This window comes from Nomascus leucogenys, chromosome 25, assembly GCF_006542625.1.
Source record: "Nomascus leucogenys isolate Asia chromosome 25, Asia_NLE_v1, whole genome shotgun sequence".
NCBI classification, from domain to species: Eukaryota; Metazoa; Chordata; class Mammalia; order Primates; family Hylobatidae; genus Nomascus; species Nomascus leucogenys.
Genome location: NC_044405.1, coordinates 27,331,267 through 27,347,384, shown reverse-complemented (window position 1 = coordinate 27,347,384; position 16,118 = coordinate 27,331,267). Strand labels below are relative to the sequence as shown.

At 54.5% G+C, this 16,118-nt stretch overlaps 1 protein-coding gene across 5 annotated transcripts in view; it reads right to left on the bottom strand.

Moving 5' to 3' along the window:
• ABCG1 (ATP binding cassette subfamily G member 1) overlaps window positions 1-16,118 on the bottom strand; it is an 81,344-nt gene that overhangs the window by 10,707 nt on the left and 54,519 nt on the right. For 2 of the 5 annotated variants that reach the window (XM_030806077.1, XM_030806080.1), the window contains exons 6-13: window positions 10,726-10,871; window positions 9,059-9,182; window positions 7,843-7,957; window positions 5,785-5,969; window positions 5,546-5,647; window positions 3,541-3,709; window positions 2,570-2,670; window positions 2,203-2,361 (exon numbers count right to left, since the gene is read on the bottom strand). In XM_030806077.1, the coding sequence (XP_030661937.1) occupies window positions 2,203-2,361; window positions 2,570-2,670; window positions 3,541-3,709; window positions 5,546-5,647; window positions 5,785-5,969; window positions 7,843-7,957; window positions 9,059-9,182; window positions 10,726-10,871 (1,101 nt within the window). Of the gene's footprint in view, window positions 1-1,417; window positions 2,362-2,569; window positions 2,671-3,540; window positions 3,710-5,545; window positions 5,648-5,784; window positions 5,970-7,842; window positions 7,958-9,058; window positions 9,183-10,725; window positions 10,872-16,118 lie in introns of those variants that run through there. The other 3 variants (XM_030806078.1, XM_030806081.1, XM_030806079.1) reach the window with 2 other exon arrangements.

The window sequence follows — 16,118 nt, the reverse complement described above, 5'->3', positions numbered from 1 at the left end:
GGTGTGTGTGTGGTGTGTAGTGTGGTGTGTGTATAGTGTGTGGTGTGTAGTGTGTGTGGTGTGTAGTGTGTGGTGTGTAGTGTGTGTGTGTAGTGTGGTGTGTGTATAGTGTGTGGTGTGTAGTGTGTGTGGTGTGTAGTGTGTGATGTTTCTAGTGTGTAGTCTGTGTGTACAGAGTGGTGTGTGTGCATAGCATGTAGTGTGTAGTGTGTGTTTGTGTGTAGGGTGTGGTATGTGGTATGTACTGTGTGGTGTGTGTATGTAGTATTTGTGTGTAGTGTGTAGTGTGGTGTATGTGTAGTGTGTGGTGTGTAGTGTGTGGGGTGTGTGTGTATAGTGTGTGGTGTGTAGTGTGTAGTGTGGTATGTAGTGTGTAGTGTGGTGTGTGTGTAGTGTGTAGTGTAGTGTGGTGTGTGTATAGTGTGTGGTGTGTGTGTGGTGTGTAGTGTGTAGTGTGGTGTGTGTATAGTGTGTGGTGTGTGTGTGGTGTGTAGTGTGTAGTGTGGTGTGCGTGTAGTGTGGTGTGTGTATAGTGTGTGGTGTGTGTGTGGTGTGTAGTGTGTAGTGTGGTGTGCGTGTAGTGTGGTGTGTGTGTAGTGTGTAGTGTGTGGTGTGTAGTGTGTGTGTAGTGTGGTGTGTGTATAGTGTGTGGTGTGTAGTGTGTGTGGTGTGTAGTGTGTAGTGTGGTGTGTGTGTAGTGTGTGGTGTGTAGCGTGTGTGGTGTGTAGTGTGTGTGGTGTGTAGTGTGGTGTGTGTGTAGTGTGGTATGTGTGTAGTGTGTGGTGTGTAGTGTGTGTGGTGTGTAGTGTGTGGTGTGTAGTGTGTGTGTAGTGTGGTGTGTGTGGTGTGCAGTGTGTAGTGTGGTGTGTGTAGTGTGGTGTGTGTGTAGTGTGTAGTGTGTGTGGTGTGTAGTGTGTAGTGTGGTGTGTGGTGTGCAGTGTGTGGTGTGTAGTGTGTGTGGTGTGTAGTGTGTGTGTGTAGTGTGGTATGTGTGTAGTGCGTGGTGTGTAGTGTGTGGTGTGTAGTGTGTGGTGTGCAGTGTGTAGTGTGGTGTGTGTAGTGTGGTGTGTGTGTAGTGTGTAGTGTGTGGTGTGTAGTGTGTAGTGTGGTGTGTGTAGTGTGGTGTGTAGTATGGTGTGGTGTGTAGTGTGTGGTGTGTAGCGTGTGTGGTGTGTAGTGTGTGTGGTGTGTAGTGTGGTGTGTGTGTAGTGTGGTGTGTGTGTAGTGTGTGTGGTGTGTAGTGTGGTCTGTGTGTAGTGTGTAGTGTGTGTGTGCATGTGTGCATGTGTGCTGTGTGCAACCGCGCAGACAGGGGCATCCCAGCCCTGGTCTAATTAGTGACCCCCGCGGAGCCTGAGCGCCCTAGGCAGGGGTCCTGGGGGTGGCTGAGCAGGTGCACTGGGGCTGACCTTGGGAGACATGGGTTGCAGCAGCTGGCATGGGCCTGGCACCTTCCTGCAGTGTCATCTTTGGTCCCATGGCAGCCTTGTGAGACGGGCTCCATGGCAATCCTCATCCAGGGTGAGGGCACCTGGGCCCTGGGGGCCAGGCAGCTGGCTCATGGTGGACTGGAGGTGACCCAGGAATACACTTCACCCAGCATGGGACCCTGGGGACCTCAGGTGTTCCCAATCCACCCAGGAGCACTGCTTTTGTCCAGAAGGACAGGCTCAGGCTGAGCGTCCTGAAGCCACAGAGGTGGAGAACCTGCAGGTGCATGTGAGTGGCAGGTGGGGGGGGGGGCAGGGTGGGCGATGGGAGGAGGAAGGGGCCCATGGAGAGGCCGAGGGGACCCCACAGAGGCAGTGATACATAGGTGTTGAGAGCTTGGCTCCCGAGCCAGCTGTGTGACCCCCTGACAAATCACTTTGCCTCTCTGGGCCTCAGTGCTCCCCTATGTAAAATGGGGCCCGCGCAGCACCTAAGCGTGGCTGTGCTTGGGGCTACAGGGGCTCAGATCTGGGAAGCGCTGGGAAGAGCGCCCAGCACGCAGTCAGCACACGTGAGGTTGCCTGCTGTGCGCACTGTGGAAGCCAGCTGATCCTGACCCCCGACAATGCGGGCCCTTCCCGTGGGAACGACCCCATCTACGAGGGTCAGGGCAGAAGTAGGGGAAGGGGTGGCAGAGCCCCTAGCTCAGGCCAAGGTGGCTCAGGGAAGCCCAGCCATCATGCCCTCACTCAGCGCCTCCTGGGCTGGCACCTGCAGGGACGTGGAGGCGGCTCCGATCAGCAGGCCCAAGGACTGTGCCACCAGGGAGGTCATGGTGCCCAGCGCGGCAAACAGCACAAAGCGCACGGCGTCGGACGGCTGCGACGTCATCCAGTACACGATGCTGCAGTAGGCCACCGGGAACATGATCTGGAAACAAGGGCCCGTCAGTCACTTCCCACCACCGAGGGCCAATAGCAAAGCTCCCGGGCAGCCAGCCCTTCCCCGCAGCTCCCGCCAGAGCTCCCGAAGTCGGGCCACGTCACCCTGCATCCCTGGCAGGCCCTCTTACTCAATATCAAGGGTGTACAGGAGAACTCTTGCCCCTGTTTCCAATTCCAGCCCCTGGCGAACACACCTGAAAGGGCACATCCGCCATGGTCTTGGCTAGGTAGTAAGCCTTCAGGCTGTACCAGTAGTTCAGGTGTTCCCGAAGAAAGACTCCCATCTCCAGGGGAACTAGGAGATAGAAAAGCAAAAAACAAGGGTCAGTGACCATGCGCAGCGAGCCCGTTTGACATCCCAACAGGCGACCTTGAGCTGAGCGGCTGGTAACCCAGCTCTGGCCTAGGGCACTGAGAGATTGAACAGAGGATGTGTTTTGCTAGCCTGAAAAATGCCACCCGTTTGTGTAACCTGAAGAGTCATCGAGTGGAGAATCAGGATGGGGAGTATATCTGTGAATACAAAGCATCATCTTAGTGATGAATGCAAGGATTCATGCCTGACCTTACTCTTCCTGAGTCTGCCTCTTCTGAAACTCGGCATGAATGTGTGCCTTCCTGTGAGCAAGGCTGCAAGCTGCTCTTGGAAATCAGGGGAAGCTCGGGGAAGAGGTACCTAGGGAGGAGCTGTTGATGCTGAAGTTCTGGAGAAGCAGCCTCTGTGTTCACTGTCAGCCCAAAGTGACCAAGGGCAGTCTCCTTGGGGACAAACTGGAATTGTGTGGAGATCCATCTAAGAGAGCTTATCTGCTCCCGAAGTGGGCTGTGCAGAGCCATCTTAACAACTGAACTAGGCAATGCTTAAGTAGTAGAGTTGGGGGGCTCCTAATTAGTGAATCTTTGAGAAATCTCCCTCCCATCAGCCTTCCATCATGCTTCAAAGTCTTCCATTCGGGATTCATTCTTTTGGCTTTAGTATTGTATTTTCTTATCTAACAGCAAATACAATACAACTTGCATCTGTCAACAAAGAAGATGATATTTTAAAAAAAACAAAAACATTGTGTTTAGAAAACTCATCTGTTGGTCAAGGCATGACTTCAGGCCCCCATGCTTGGGTAGGAATTGAAAATAAGGAAGAAGGGGTCTGCGGTCTGTCACTCACATGTCAGAACAGTGGGCATGAGGGCCGCGAACATGAGGAACAGCATAGAGAAGAAGAGGAAGCCGGAGTTGCTCAAGACCTTCTTGGCTTCGTTCCCGATCCCCAAGTACAGCAGGCCAATGAGGAGGCCGATCCCAATGTGCGAGGTGATGCGCAGGTGTGTCAGGACCTGGGGGCAGACCCACGTCTTACCCGGCGCATGCGCAAAGCCATCCTTGGCTCAGAGAACAACCCGGCTGTGGCCTTTGGAGGCATGTGACCCTGAACTCTGTGACAGCAGGTCTTAGACTTTATCCTGTCTTCTCCTCCAGAGAAACAAGCCAAACCCTAAAGCAACTCACATACACACACACACACTCACACACACACATACATGCCTGCTCACACACATATATGCACACATGTCAGGCTTTTGTTGTGTTAAAACTGACATAATTACTATCCTTTGTAAAAGATTGAAAAATGGAGAACAAAGGAAGTCTACCCTCAGAAGAGAGGAAAGGTAAAAACAATGGTGAGGGAAAAGTGGCTGTATCAGAGGCTCCAAGAACTCTGGTGTGGACTGCGGTGAGCCCCTCTGTCTTTCAAATTAGGTCCCAGAAGCCATGCCAGGCATTCAGCCACTCCTAAGTAGGTGGCCAGATTGTCCACTTCTCTGGTGGAATTATGGTTCCCGTGTATTCACCACCTCCCTCCCTCTAAGGAATTGTCCAGCCCCCCGCCCCAATCCTCATGATTCACAGTGCTTTCCTGAAGGAGAAATGGACTCGCCTACAGCCCTGGTTTCAGGCTCGGCCATGTGACTTGTTTAGGCCAATGGCATGTGAGTGCAAGTGATGATTTGCCACTTCCAACTGGAAGTTTTAAGGGCTGTCATTTGGTTTCTCTCTTGCACTTTTCCTTTGACATGATGAAGAAAGCCATGTCCAGATAGGAGCTGTCCCAGGATGAGAAGACTTATGGGACAGAGCCATGATACAACCCACTGTTGCCACCCCTAACACAAGCAGGACACAAATATCGATGGAGGGAGACACGTACATTATGGGAGTGTTTGTTACTGCAGCATTACAGTGAATGCTGACTATTGCAAATGGAAGAAAAGTAATTTGAAAGTTTGGTGATATGGTTTGGGTCTGTGTCACCGCCCAAATCTCACGTCAAATTGTAATCCCCAATGTTGGAGATGGGGCCTGACTGGATCTTGGGGGTGGACTTCTCCTTTGGTTCTGTGCTTGTGACAATGGGTGAGTTATTGCGAGATCTGGATGTTTAAAAGTGTGTAGTGCTCCATCCCACTTTGCCTTCCACCATGATTGAAAGTTTCCTGAGGCCTCCCCGGCCATGCTTCCTACACAGCCTGCAGAACAACGAGCCACTTAAACCTCTTTTCTTTATAAATTCCCCAGGCTCAGGCATCTTTCTTTCCCTCCTTTCTTTCTTTCTTTCTTTCTTTCTTTCTTTCTTTCTTTCTTTCTTTCTTCCTTCCTTCCTTCCTTCCTTCCTTCCTTCCTTCCTTCCTTCCTCCTTTCCTTTCCTTTCCTTCCCTTCCTTTCCTTTCTCCCTTTCCCTTTCCCTTTTACTTCCTTTCTTTCCTTTCTTTCTTTGTCAGATGGGAGTCTCGCTCTGTCACCCAGGCTGGAGTGCAGTGGTGCAGTCTCGGCTCACTGCAACCTCCGCCCCCTGGGTTCAAGCAGTTCTCCTGCCTCAGCCTCCTGAGTAGCTGGGATTACAGGCATGCGCTACCAGGCCCGGCTAATTTTTGTATTTTTAGTAGAGAGGGGGTTTCTCCACGTTGGCCAGGCTGGTCTGAACTCCTGGCCTCAAGTGATCTGCCTGCCTTGGCCTCCCAAAGTGCTGGGGTTACAGACATGAGTCACCATGCCTGGCCTCAGGAATTTCTTTATGGCAATGTGAGAATGAACGAACACATTCCGTCAGGACGAGTCTGAGAAAATGACCCACGGCTTCCCCAGCCACAGGAGAAGATGCGGGGCAGCCTTACCGAGTCTCTCATGATGCTCAGGAAGGTCCTCTTGAAGAGGATGCAGAACTGTGTGAGGCAGCTGGCAGAGAAGCTGTGGCAGCCTTCCATGGACGAGGAGTCCTGAGGACACACGCAAGAGCGGAGCGGGTGAAAGCCAGTCTGGAGCCGCGGCTCCTTCTTGCTCGGAAAGAGCTCTCATGCAGCAGTGCCCAGTGCCACATGCAGCCTTCCCCTGGGGGCTTCGGGATTTGCATTACCTTTCTCAACCCCTTTAATCGTTTTGTCTGCTTTACCTCTTCAGAGGGCCGGTGCCAAAGAAAAGGGTTCACCTCGGCATCACCCCCGAGGTCTCTCTTGTGGTCGGAGTCACACATGCCCTCCCGAACCGCTCTCACCAGCCGACTGTTCTGATCACCGTACTCGCCGGATGCAACCTCCATGACTGCAGGAGACAGGGACGGGGGTCAGCCCAGGCTCCAGGAAGGACACCCCAATCACCCAAATGCGAAAGTCGTTATCCAAGTGGGAATGTTTTAAAGTGATTACATAGATGCTGTGTGGCGGTGCTAACGGCATGACGTCAAAATCATTTATCAACCAGCGTGTGGCTCTCAAACCCCCCAGCAAGGCCCTTTATCATGTCAGGAGACGGGAAACGCAAACACACACTGTGCTGTCAGTGGTCTGAGAAGTAATGAGCTCCTGCATCTACCGACTGCTCATCCAGCCGGTACTTACTGAATGCCTGCTCTGGGCCAGCCTCCAAGATGGAGCTGGGGAGGGGAGCAGAACGAAGGACTCCTCCCTGAGGGACTCCTCCTTGAGAAGCTTGTGGTTTGGCAGGGTGTGAGGAGAGCCGCAGCAGTTCTACAAGATGGCAGAGAAGGATGTGCCCATCGCCACACGAGTGGCTGGCACCCTGGGGACTTGGAGGTCCTGGGACCCTCGACCTGCACCTCTCAGATCCCAGTGAGAGTCTCCTGCACCGGCCCTCGCCCCTGCTCCTGCCTCCAGCATCCCAATCATCACCTCCCCACTCCACCCGTGGACTCGCTCCCCTAAGGTCTCCCTCCACCTCGACTTCCTCTGCAGCCTGCAACTCCTTCCACACTCCTGTGGCGACTGGCCTCCTTCCCTCTGCCTACCTCTGCTTTCTCCCAACCCCTCTGCCCTCTCCTGCCTCTGTGTCCTCCCTGTGCAATGCCTCGCCTCCCACTCCAGTAACGTTCTTGCTAAGGCCCAAAGCTCCCCAACACTCTTGCCTTTTCCGCACTTCCCTCTGGCAGAGCCAGCTACCGGCTTCCTCCCAGTGGGTACGGGGGCCACCACACCTCCTAGATCAAGCCACAAACCAGGACACATTGGCCCCACCAGAAAGTCATCCTCAAGGGCTCCAAATGAGCCCACAGCACTGCCAGGCAATGTTTCCAGGCCCCTCTGGTCACCCACACCCTCAACGGTGGGCCACACTCCCCTCACCTCCCGCTCTCTGGTCGGACGACATTGAGGAAATGGAATCCCCAGAAGGGAACGCCCTCATCTCTCCAGGACCTCTCTGCATCCCCACGCACCGTGTTTCCTCTCCTTCCTGCCCGCCCTTCCCTCCAGGTTCTCACCTCCATGCAGGCTTCAGACCTCACCTCCCCTGCCCCACTCAGCAGCATCCGTTAGTGACCCGTTACTGATCTGTTACTCTTCCTTGTGAGCGAGCGCGAAACCAGAACCATAGCCCTCCTGGGGCTCCTGTCACCCCTTAAACCACACTCCCTGCACCCCTCGCCCTCTCTCCTCTCCGTCACAGCCTACTCCTTGTGAGTGAGAAGCACTTCCATGAACAGTGTCTCATGGAACACAATTTGGGAAACAGTGTGGTAGAAAATACGGAGTCCTGGGAATTGCGTGAATCAAATATTTTAAAGAAAAACGACAGATTAAGGCTGATGGCTGGAAGGCAAAAGAGGAGGGAAGTCCACCTGGACTGGCACCATGCACCCTTATTTGAAAAAGCATCTTTGCAGAGGTAATTAGGACTTAGGGTGGGCCCTGAATCCAATGACTGCCGTCCTCAGGAGAGGAGGCGATTAGGACACGGAGACAGGAGAGAGGCAGAGACAGGCTGGCCAGATGATTTTACCTAGCGTCTAGAGGAAATGAAACCTAATTTTTTTGTTCTTTAGAAGTGTTATCACTGGATGACACTTGAGCCATTTGTGGTAGTCAAGTGGTTTCTGAGTTGGGGGCGTCGGCTAAAAGTGAAACCCACAGAGGAGGAAAATCCCCTTCCTGTCCCCCGAGCTGCTCAGGACTCCGCTTACCAAAATCTGCTGGGTTGTGGTAGGTTGGGCAGTTCAGACCCAAATCCCTCAAATATGGCACAAGATTGCAGACTTTTCCCCGGTACACACATTGGCCTTGACTCAGGACATAAAGCTGGAAAAAAGGAAGGAGAAAAAGGGATCAAGCCCTGCCTTCCTCGGAAGGCAACCGGAGCCCTCAATCAATCAATCAACCAATCAATCAACCAATCAATCAGTCAGCCCCGCGATCAGCCACTTCCTCTCCTGAGAGCTTTACATCACCCCCAAAGGCCCTATTGACATCTGAAGGGAAAGCCATGATAAGCCAGGGAAGAATATTGCACAGCCAGGATGATTTGATTATATTGCTTGCTGTTTATTTTTCATGCTAACCCCCTGCTCAGAAAAAATTCTGGAGCTATACACATTTTATCCCTTTGTGACTATTTTCGCTTAGACTAATACCAAAACCTAAGTTTTTTTGTTTGTTCGTCTTTTTTTTTTTTTTTTTTTTTTTTTTGATACAGGGTCTTGCTCTGTTGCCCAGGCTGGAGTGCAGTGGCACGATCTTGGCTCAGTGCAACCTCCACCTCCTGGGCTCAGGTGATCCTCTCACATCAGCCTCCCCAGTAGCTGGGACTATAGGAGTGTGCCACCACACCCGGATAATTTTTGTATTTTTTTTTCTTTTGTAGAGACACGGTTTTACCATGTTGCTCAGGCTGTTCTTCAACTCCTGAGCTTAAGTGATCTGCCCACCTCAGCCTCCCAAAGTGCTGGGATTATAGGGGAGAGCCACCATGCCTGGCCAAAACCTAAGATTTATAAACCAAATGGTACTGTGCAAATGCTGTAACCTGTTATTAATTCTGGAAAACAAGTGTCCCCCCTCCCCCATTTTAACAAGGGAGGTGATGAAATTCTACAATGCTGGTGACACCCAGGATCCCACGACCGACCACCAGGACAGAGAGAGGACTCTGCTCACCAGCTTCCACTCCCCAGCCCCCTTCGCTGCATGTGGTTCCACAAGTTTCACAAAACCTGGCACTTAAATGCTCTCAAAAAATGAAGACACCCCACGAGCTAATAGAAGGCAGTGAGAACCCAGGGTCTGGTGTCATGAAGACACCCCACGAGCTAACAGAAGGCTGTGGGTACCCAGGGTTTGGTGTCATTCAGGCTGACCTGAGTGCAGCGGTGATCTGGCGGGGAGGGCCCGGGGCCTGCGTACCTGGTCGAACAGCTCGAAGAGTTTGGCGCTGGGCTGGTGGATGGTACAAATGATGGAGCGACCCCCTTGAGCGAGCCCTTTCATCAGCGAGACCACCTGGAAGCAGGAGGCGCTGTCCAGGCCGCTGCAAGTCAAGGGGCACCGTGAGATGCCTGTGGGCGGCAGGAACTAGCCACTGCCCCAGGTTCCAGGGGTCCAGGGAGTTCCTGTCCCAGAGGGCTTGGCATCAGGGGCTGCAGCTGCCGCTGCCCCGTCCCAGGCCGGGCTCTGCTTTTGCTGTTTGTTTTGCTACTCAGTGGCGGGGCATACAGCAGGGCTTTGCATGTTGCATTTTATTCCTGGTAAGAATGGAGGGACCCCAGCGAGCCTTGCTGCCAGAGTCCAGGACTGGCGGGGGGTCCCCACTCATCTGGGCGAGGGGGTACTTCACAACTGTCCAGGCAGGACAGAGGTTGGGGGGGGTCCCCACTCATCTGGACGGGGGGGTGGGGACTCCACAACTGTCCAGGCAGGCAGCTGAGCCTCAGGTGGTCTAGTGCTCCACAGTCACCACCCCCACTCCCCACCTCCCCACCTCCCATCTATGGGGCTGGCGATGGGGGCGTCACCCCATAGAAGGTGGCCTTGCACAGCCCAGGTGGGCTTTGCTCCAGCAGGTGTTTCACTGTCCAGCAGGGTCCTGGGGGGACCTCTCTTCTCCTTTCCTAGCCCTTCAGATCTACTCCTGCTCCCATCCCCTCAACTCTGAAGTGACAGGCCCAGGGGACAGTGTGTGTGTTGGGCAGTCCCCCGGAGCCCACCCATCTCAGGGCTTTCAGCCTGCAAGATGCTATTCAAGGGTTCATTGTGGTCTCTTTCCCTGAAGTATCTTATAGACACTGTGGGCTGGTACTGTGCAGGCCCAAGAGAAGAAAATAGGTGAGCCCCGCCATCCCACCGCCCAGAAGGCCGCTGTCACAGTGCTGTCAAATCTAGCTGGACTTTGGGGAGGTGAGTGAGTGGCAGAAATGAGACAACTTAAAGTCTGGCTGAAGTCACGTCAGGAGCAGCCTGGTTCCTGGCCACCCATCCTGCCTGGGACAACTGAACAGGACACATGCAGGAGTCAGGCAAGCTCAACCTGCGGCTGGGGGCACCAGAGCCAGGACTCCGGAGTAGTGATTCCGCAGGGAGCCGTGAACATAAAGGGCATCACGCAGGAAAAGGGTCAGAGCGCCCATGGGTATAGAGAGCTGGTGAGCAACTGAGGCAGGATTCTGTCCTGCAGGCATCTCTGAGCCTCTGATGTGCTAAACTGCAGGGTGTTCCCAGAACACACCTGAAGACACACCGTTTCCCAGGGCGTCCCATGACCTTGGCCTTCAGAGTGGCTAAGCCATGGGGAACTTGGTGTCATGGAAGAGATACGCATCGTGAAACGACGTTTCCCCCAAAGCCATACCCCCAGGGTCAACACATGCCTTGCAGGCCTGAGCACGGAGTGAGTGAGAGAGGGGGCATAAGTCAGCTCTTCTGCCCAGTGGTCCCAGATGGAAGGAGGAACCGCTGGGTGAGCTCACCTCACTCCCTCTGAGGCTACATCAGGATGTCAGGGTCACCTGGAAGAACTGCTGAATACAGGGGGTTCTTCCTGCCCCTGGACACCAGCCCAGATGCTCCTGCCTTACCTGGTGGGCTCATCGAAGAACATGACTGGAGGGTTGTTCACCAGCTCCAGCGCGATGGCCAAGCGCTTGCGCTGACCACCTGACAGGCTCCCGGTCCGCGTGTTGGCGCAAGACAGCAAGCCCAGCGCTGTCAGTATCTCCTTGACCTGGCGGCAACAGAACGAGAGACATTGGGAGCTGCCCGCCAAAGCTCACCGCCTCCCATGGCCCACGCAGGACGACCTGCCGGCCGCCCTCAGCCTGCTGGACACACCGTGCCTGGTCCACATGGAGGCCACGCAAGTCGAGCCCACTCCAGGCTGCCCGGTGCCAAGTGGGACAGGTGCCATTTCCACGTCAGCAGCCCTGATGAGGGACAGAGACTGCCCAGAGGCTCTGCACTGCCCAGAGGCTGTGCAACAGTGCTAGGGTCAGACACAAGGGCCTGCACCCCCATCAGTCATGTGGCCTCTGGCAGGTGCCCGGGGCACGTTCCTCACTGCTAAGCCTAGCCCCGTGCCCAGAACGGTGAAGGTGTCCAGTCAATACTTGATGAATGGACACATGAGAGGATGCACAATTTCTGGTGGCTTCTGCCCAGAACGAAGGGGAGGGTCGCTGTGATGGTTACTTGAAAGAGTGGATGCAGAGTGCACGGAGCAGCATGGAGTCCCCGGGGGCTGTTCCCAGCACTCTTGTCATCGCTGAGGTGGGCATTAAGGGCAAGAACACAGTCACACATGCCAGGGCTCTCGGGGAGGGGGACAGAGTCACTTTTGTTCTTGTAAATAGGTTTGACTTGAAAGCAAGGTCACTGAGGTGCCAGGAAGGCAACGAAACAGATCTGCAGTGCCCCTCAAAGCAGCTATGACCCACGGTAGCCACACCACGGCACAGGCTCTGGGAAGCAGGCTGCATGCCAAGATACAAGCAGGGCACTGTGCACGGAGCCCTCCCTGTCTGCTCCAGATTATTGATCCTGTATCGACTCAGGGAACACGAAGGTCAGCAGATTTCTGTGCCGGCTTGGTACTGCTTTCAGCCCCGGCATCGTCTCAGAAGCAGGCCCTGGATCAGCCACTGCCATACCTGCCTCCCTACCCTGGGGACAGCCCACCTGGAGCTCCCCCCAGCGTTCACCCAGCTATTGTCCCCACCCTGCCAGGGCAGCCCTGTGGTGGCCGGCCCCTGGGAGCCATAGCAAGCGGACCCTACTCCAGCGGCTCCTCCAGGGAGATGAAGTCATCCGAAGGGAGGAAGAACTCATAAGGAAGAAAATTTCCACTCTGAGCTTCTGAATTATTTATGCACGGTCAGTACAAAGTGCAGCCTTGGTGACACAAAGAACCGGGGCACGGCTGCTGGACAGGCCGGGGCAGGTGGCAGTACAGGGTCAGCCAACCTGGGCTCCAGCCCTGTCCTGAACCTCCTTGCTGATGCCCTCACCCCAGCCCTGGTGCTTCCACTGGATGCCTGGCTCTGAGGGCCACCAACCCAGAAACAGCTTCTGGAAGGCTGTCTGGAAAAGGCTGGTGGGTGGGGAGCGTGCAAGGGGGGCAGGGCCCTTTTCCCAGCCACGTCGACTGCTGGTCTTCCCAGGACGAGGCCTCCAGATCTTCTGGAACCACTGGGCAACGCTCTCGGCCGACTGAGTGGCTCTGGTGCTTCCAGGCTCACTGTGGGGGCCCCACACATGTGGCACATCCTCTTCTCTCCCTCCACCCTCACGGAGGGGATGCTGGAAGCAGAGGCTGCTGTGGGTGCCTTTCCCTCTGCACCCCTGCCCATGAGCTGGGCCCACCCCACTTCTTCCAGTGTCTGCTCAGGAGTGATGCCACCCAGATGGGTTCTGTTTTAAAGACTAGTCAGAAAGAACAAACAATGATCTCAGTTATTTATACATTTTCCCTAAACAAACAAACAAACAAAAAAACTGCAAGGCCGCTTGTAGCTCCAGCCCCCCCGGGACTTCCTGGCGGGCGCTCCAGGGAGGGTCTCAGCAGCCCAGGTTCTGCCCGTGGAGACCTCACTCCTGAGGAAGTGGCCTTGCTGGAGGGCTCTGGAGGGCTGAGGCTGCTTTGCTGGGAATCAAGGAAGGCCGTGAACAACACAGCAAAATTCTACGATCTTCTAGAACATTCCATTCCATTGTGTTTCCACGAGACAGAGAGAGAACTTTGACCTAGGTGCACATCAGGTGTTGGAGGGAAGTGAGTGAAGGCACGAAGTTGCTGCCATATTCTCCTGAAGCAAACCTGATGGTGGGCCCGATGGGGAGGCATGCACCTGTGCCATGGCTGAGGAACAGCTGGGTCTGCTGGTGAAGAGCATGTGCAGGACGCAATGTGGCCTCCAGGTCCTGTGGGGAGGGCTCTCTGCAGTGCTCAATCCAGCCGAAGAGGAATCTGAGGACGGCGCCAGGGGCTCACTCCTCAGGGATGATTCAGCCACATGAGCTGATATTTTTGCCCTTGTAAACCCAGTTGAAAATAGCTGGAGGCTCTCATCTGGGCTGTGTCTTAGGCAGGGCCCAGGCACCACGAGGACACACACCTATGGGTACCACCCGCCTTCGGGCCCCGTGTAGCTACTCCTGGGAGGCGCCTCCATTCTCCACCGACATGCCGGCTTGTTCTGGGTCTTCCGGCTCCGGCAGGCCAAGGGCCTGGCTTGCTGTGGCCTCAGCACGGAGCCTGCTGACCGGCACTCACCGTGCACCCAGCCCTCAGGGAGAGCGACTTTCACCAGCTACGGTGGAAAAGGCCGGTGACTGTCGCCTTATGCTGCAGGGAAGCAATCCCACAGCCCCTCCCATATGGATCACGTGGGCTCCATCGAGCTGAGAGACCTCAAAGAATCCATCCAGCTCGGGGTGCACTGCCCCAAAAGGCAGGTGGGGCCTGGCTTCCTGTCCCCACGTTACAGGCGAAGCTCGGCTTGGGGCACAGCAGGCAGTGGCCCAAGGCCATCCAGTGGATTCCAGGAGGCCAGGGTGGAGGGCTCCCCCGTGTGCTCAGCTCCACTTCACCCCACGGCCTCTCCGTGTTAGCAAGTCTCTCCGCCCTCCGCCTCCTGCGTCTGCTCCCCCCGCCTCTGGGGATCCCTGAGCCCCCCTCCATCGTCTGCTCTGTCCTTGGGCCTTTGGTTTGGGTCAGAGAGACAGAATTCCCCCTCTCCAGCGCCTCCCCCTCCAGAGCTCTCGGCTCCTCCTCCACGCCGAGCATCAGTGACCACTTCCACCGTCTCTCCTTAGAGCCCCTACAGCCGCCCCTCGGCTTGCAGGCCAGCGTCTGGAGGGGTCTTTGGGACCTCGATGGAGGGCTATCCGAGACAAAGAGATTGGATTGTGCTTCCGACACCCCATGAAAGCAGGGAGGCTGGGGGATGGGAAGGAGGGCCCTGAAAGGCGGATCCGGGGGCACTGCAGTCCTTCAGGCTTCGGGAGGAGCAGCTTCTTGAGTCTCCGGGTGGAAAAGCCTCTGGTTCGTGGGGGCCCTGCACACTCTTGCCGGCCTCTCCTCTTGTCCTGTAGCTGATGGCAAGGAGGGCCCAGGACTGGGGGTGGCAAAGCTGACCTCAGACAGGGAGAGTGGAGGTCGCCTTGGCTCAAGCCCAGGGCCCTGTTCTGTTGATTTGGGTTCATCTCCCATGGGAGACTTTGCCGAGACTCAGCTCTGACACCTGCTTTTCTCCGTGTTCTTCTGTGTGCCTGGAACTGAGGCTCTCGTTTGTTCCATTCACTGCCGTCACGAAGTTTCCACAACAGAAATTCCCACCTCAATTCTGGAGGCGAAAGTCTGAGATTGAGGGCAGCGGGGCTGGCTCCTGAGGCCCCTCTCCTGGGCTGGCAGATGCCGCCTCCTCCCTGTGTCCTCATGGGGCCGTCCCTCGGTGTGTGTCTGGGTCCTCCTCTCCTCTTCTTACAGGGACACCGTCAGACTGGACTGAGGCCCACCCATATGACCCCATTTGAACTTCATTACCTCTGTAAAGACCCGATCTTCAAATACAGCCCATTCTGGGTTTCTGGGGTGTAGGCTTTAACATATCATCTTTTGGGGGGAATTCAGCCGTAGCACTCATCTCCCATAACTTGGTATAAGTAACATTCTCGGGCTTGGGAGGTGGTGTGTGTGTGTGTGGGGCGGGGGGGTGGGGTGTCTACGTTACATTGTTTAGAAAATACTGTCCAGAGGGGGCTCTCGCCTTTCTGCCTAGACAATAAACTCATAAGGCTGGGTCTTCTCCCCCATGAAGGGCCAGGAACACATGTGATTTCCACATTTTCTTTCTTTTGGGTTCCATTCATCCATTTTCTTTTCAATCTCAGAATAAAAGAATTCCACACAGAACATTTTCTGTAGCAACAAAGAATTGTTTTCCTTCTCTCAGACATTAGGCTCTTTCCACCTGCACCGGGCATTTCACCCCCCAGCCCCAGTGACATGGGCTGAGTCCTGAGTTTCAAAGGCACAGCTGCTGGGGGAGGAGGAGCATTAAGGTTGTCCAACTCTTTTTTTCCATACCAAAGTGGTTTATATTTACTTAATATTAGCTATTACAGATGACCGGAGAGGGGAAAATGCCGGAAATAGAATTGCTATGACTGTTCCTCAGCATGTTTGACTCTATCCCATCAATCACTCCATTTTATACCAGAACACAAAGGGCTATGTCGAGCTATTGGCACTAACCCGGCAAACCCCACTCTCAGCCGCCGCCAGACTGTGGTCCTTTAAGGGTGTTGGGAGAGAAAGAGAATCTTATAGAAGGGAGGTTTCCCCAAATTCCATCTCACACTGAAAATCCCACCAGCACTAGCTGCAGTGGAGGGGAGGACAGTGGGTTTCCCGTGGAGGGTGTGTGAGTCCAGGCTGGTGGCCTCCTTCCTCTGTGTGGCTTTCTGCTGCTCCCCCTGGCTCTGCCCACCTGCATCTGACCCTGCTCCCTGGGTTTAGGAAGCCAAAAAAAAAAAAAAAAAAAAAAAAAAATGGCTAAAGGAATTAGAAAGTCTTCATCATCCTGGAAAGGTATTTATTTTCTTTTTTAAGAGGCTGGTTAATAACATGTAAGAACTAAATTTCTTCTTGCAAGTGTAGGTGGGTGGAGGATGGTTATTTTTAAACGAATGACTAACCATCCTCATTGTTATTGTCTTATAAGAAATTTAATATCGATCATATTAAACACTAAAAGGGGCAGCACTCTTGGTCTAACCCTGAACCTGGCATCTTCTGGTCCCATGAGTGCCAAGTCTGTTGTCCCTCACGTTACATTCTGACTCCTGAATCTGAGAATCAAAGCCATGGGCGTGTGCACCAGATCTGCCTTTCTTGGCCTCTGGCTGCCGCAGGCCACAGCACTCCCTGAAATGTCACCTGTCCCACACATGGAAGGCAAAGCAAAAACACATC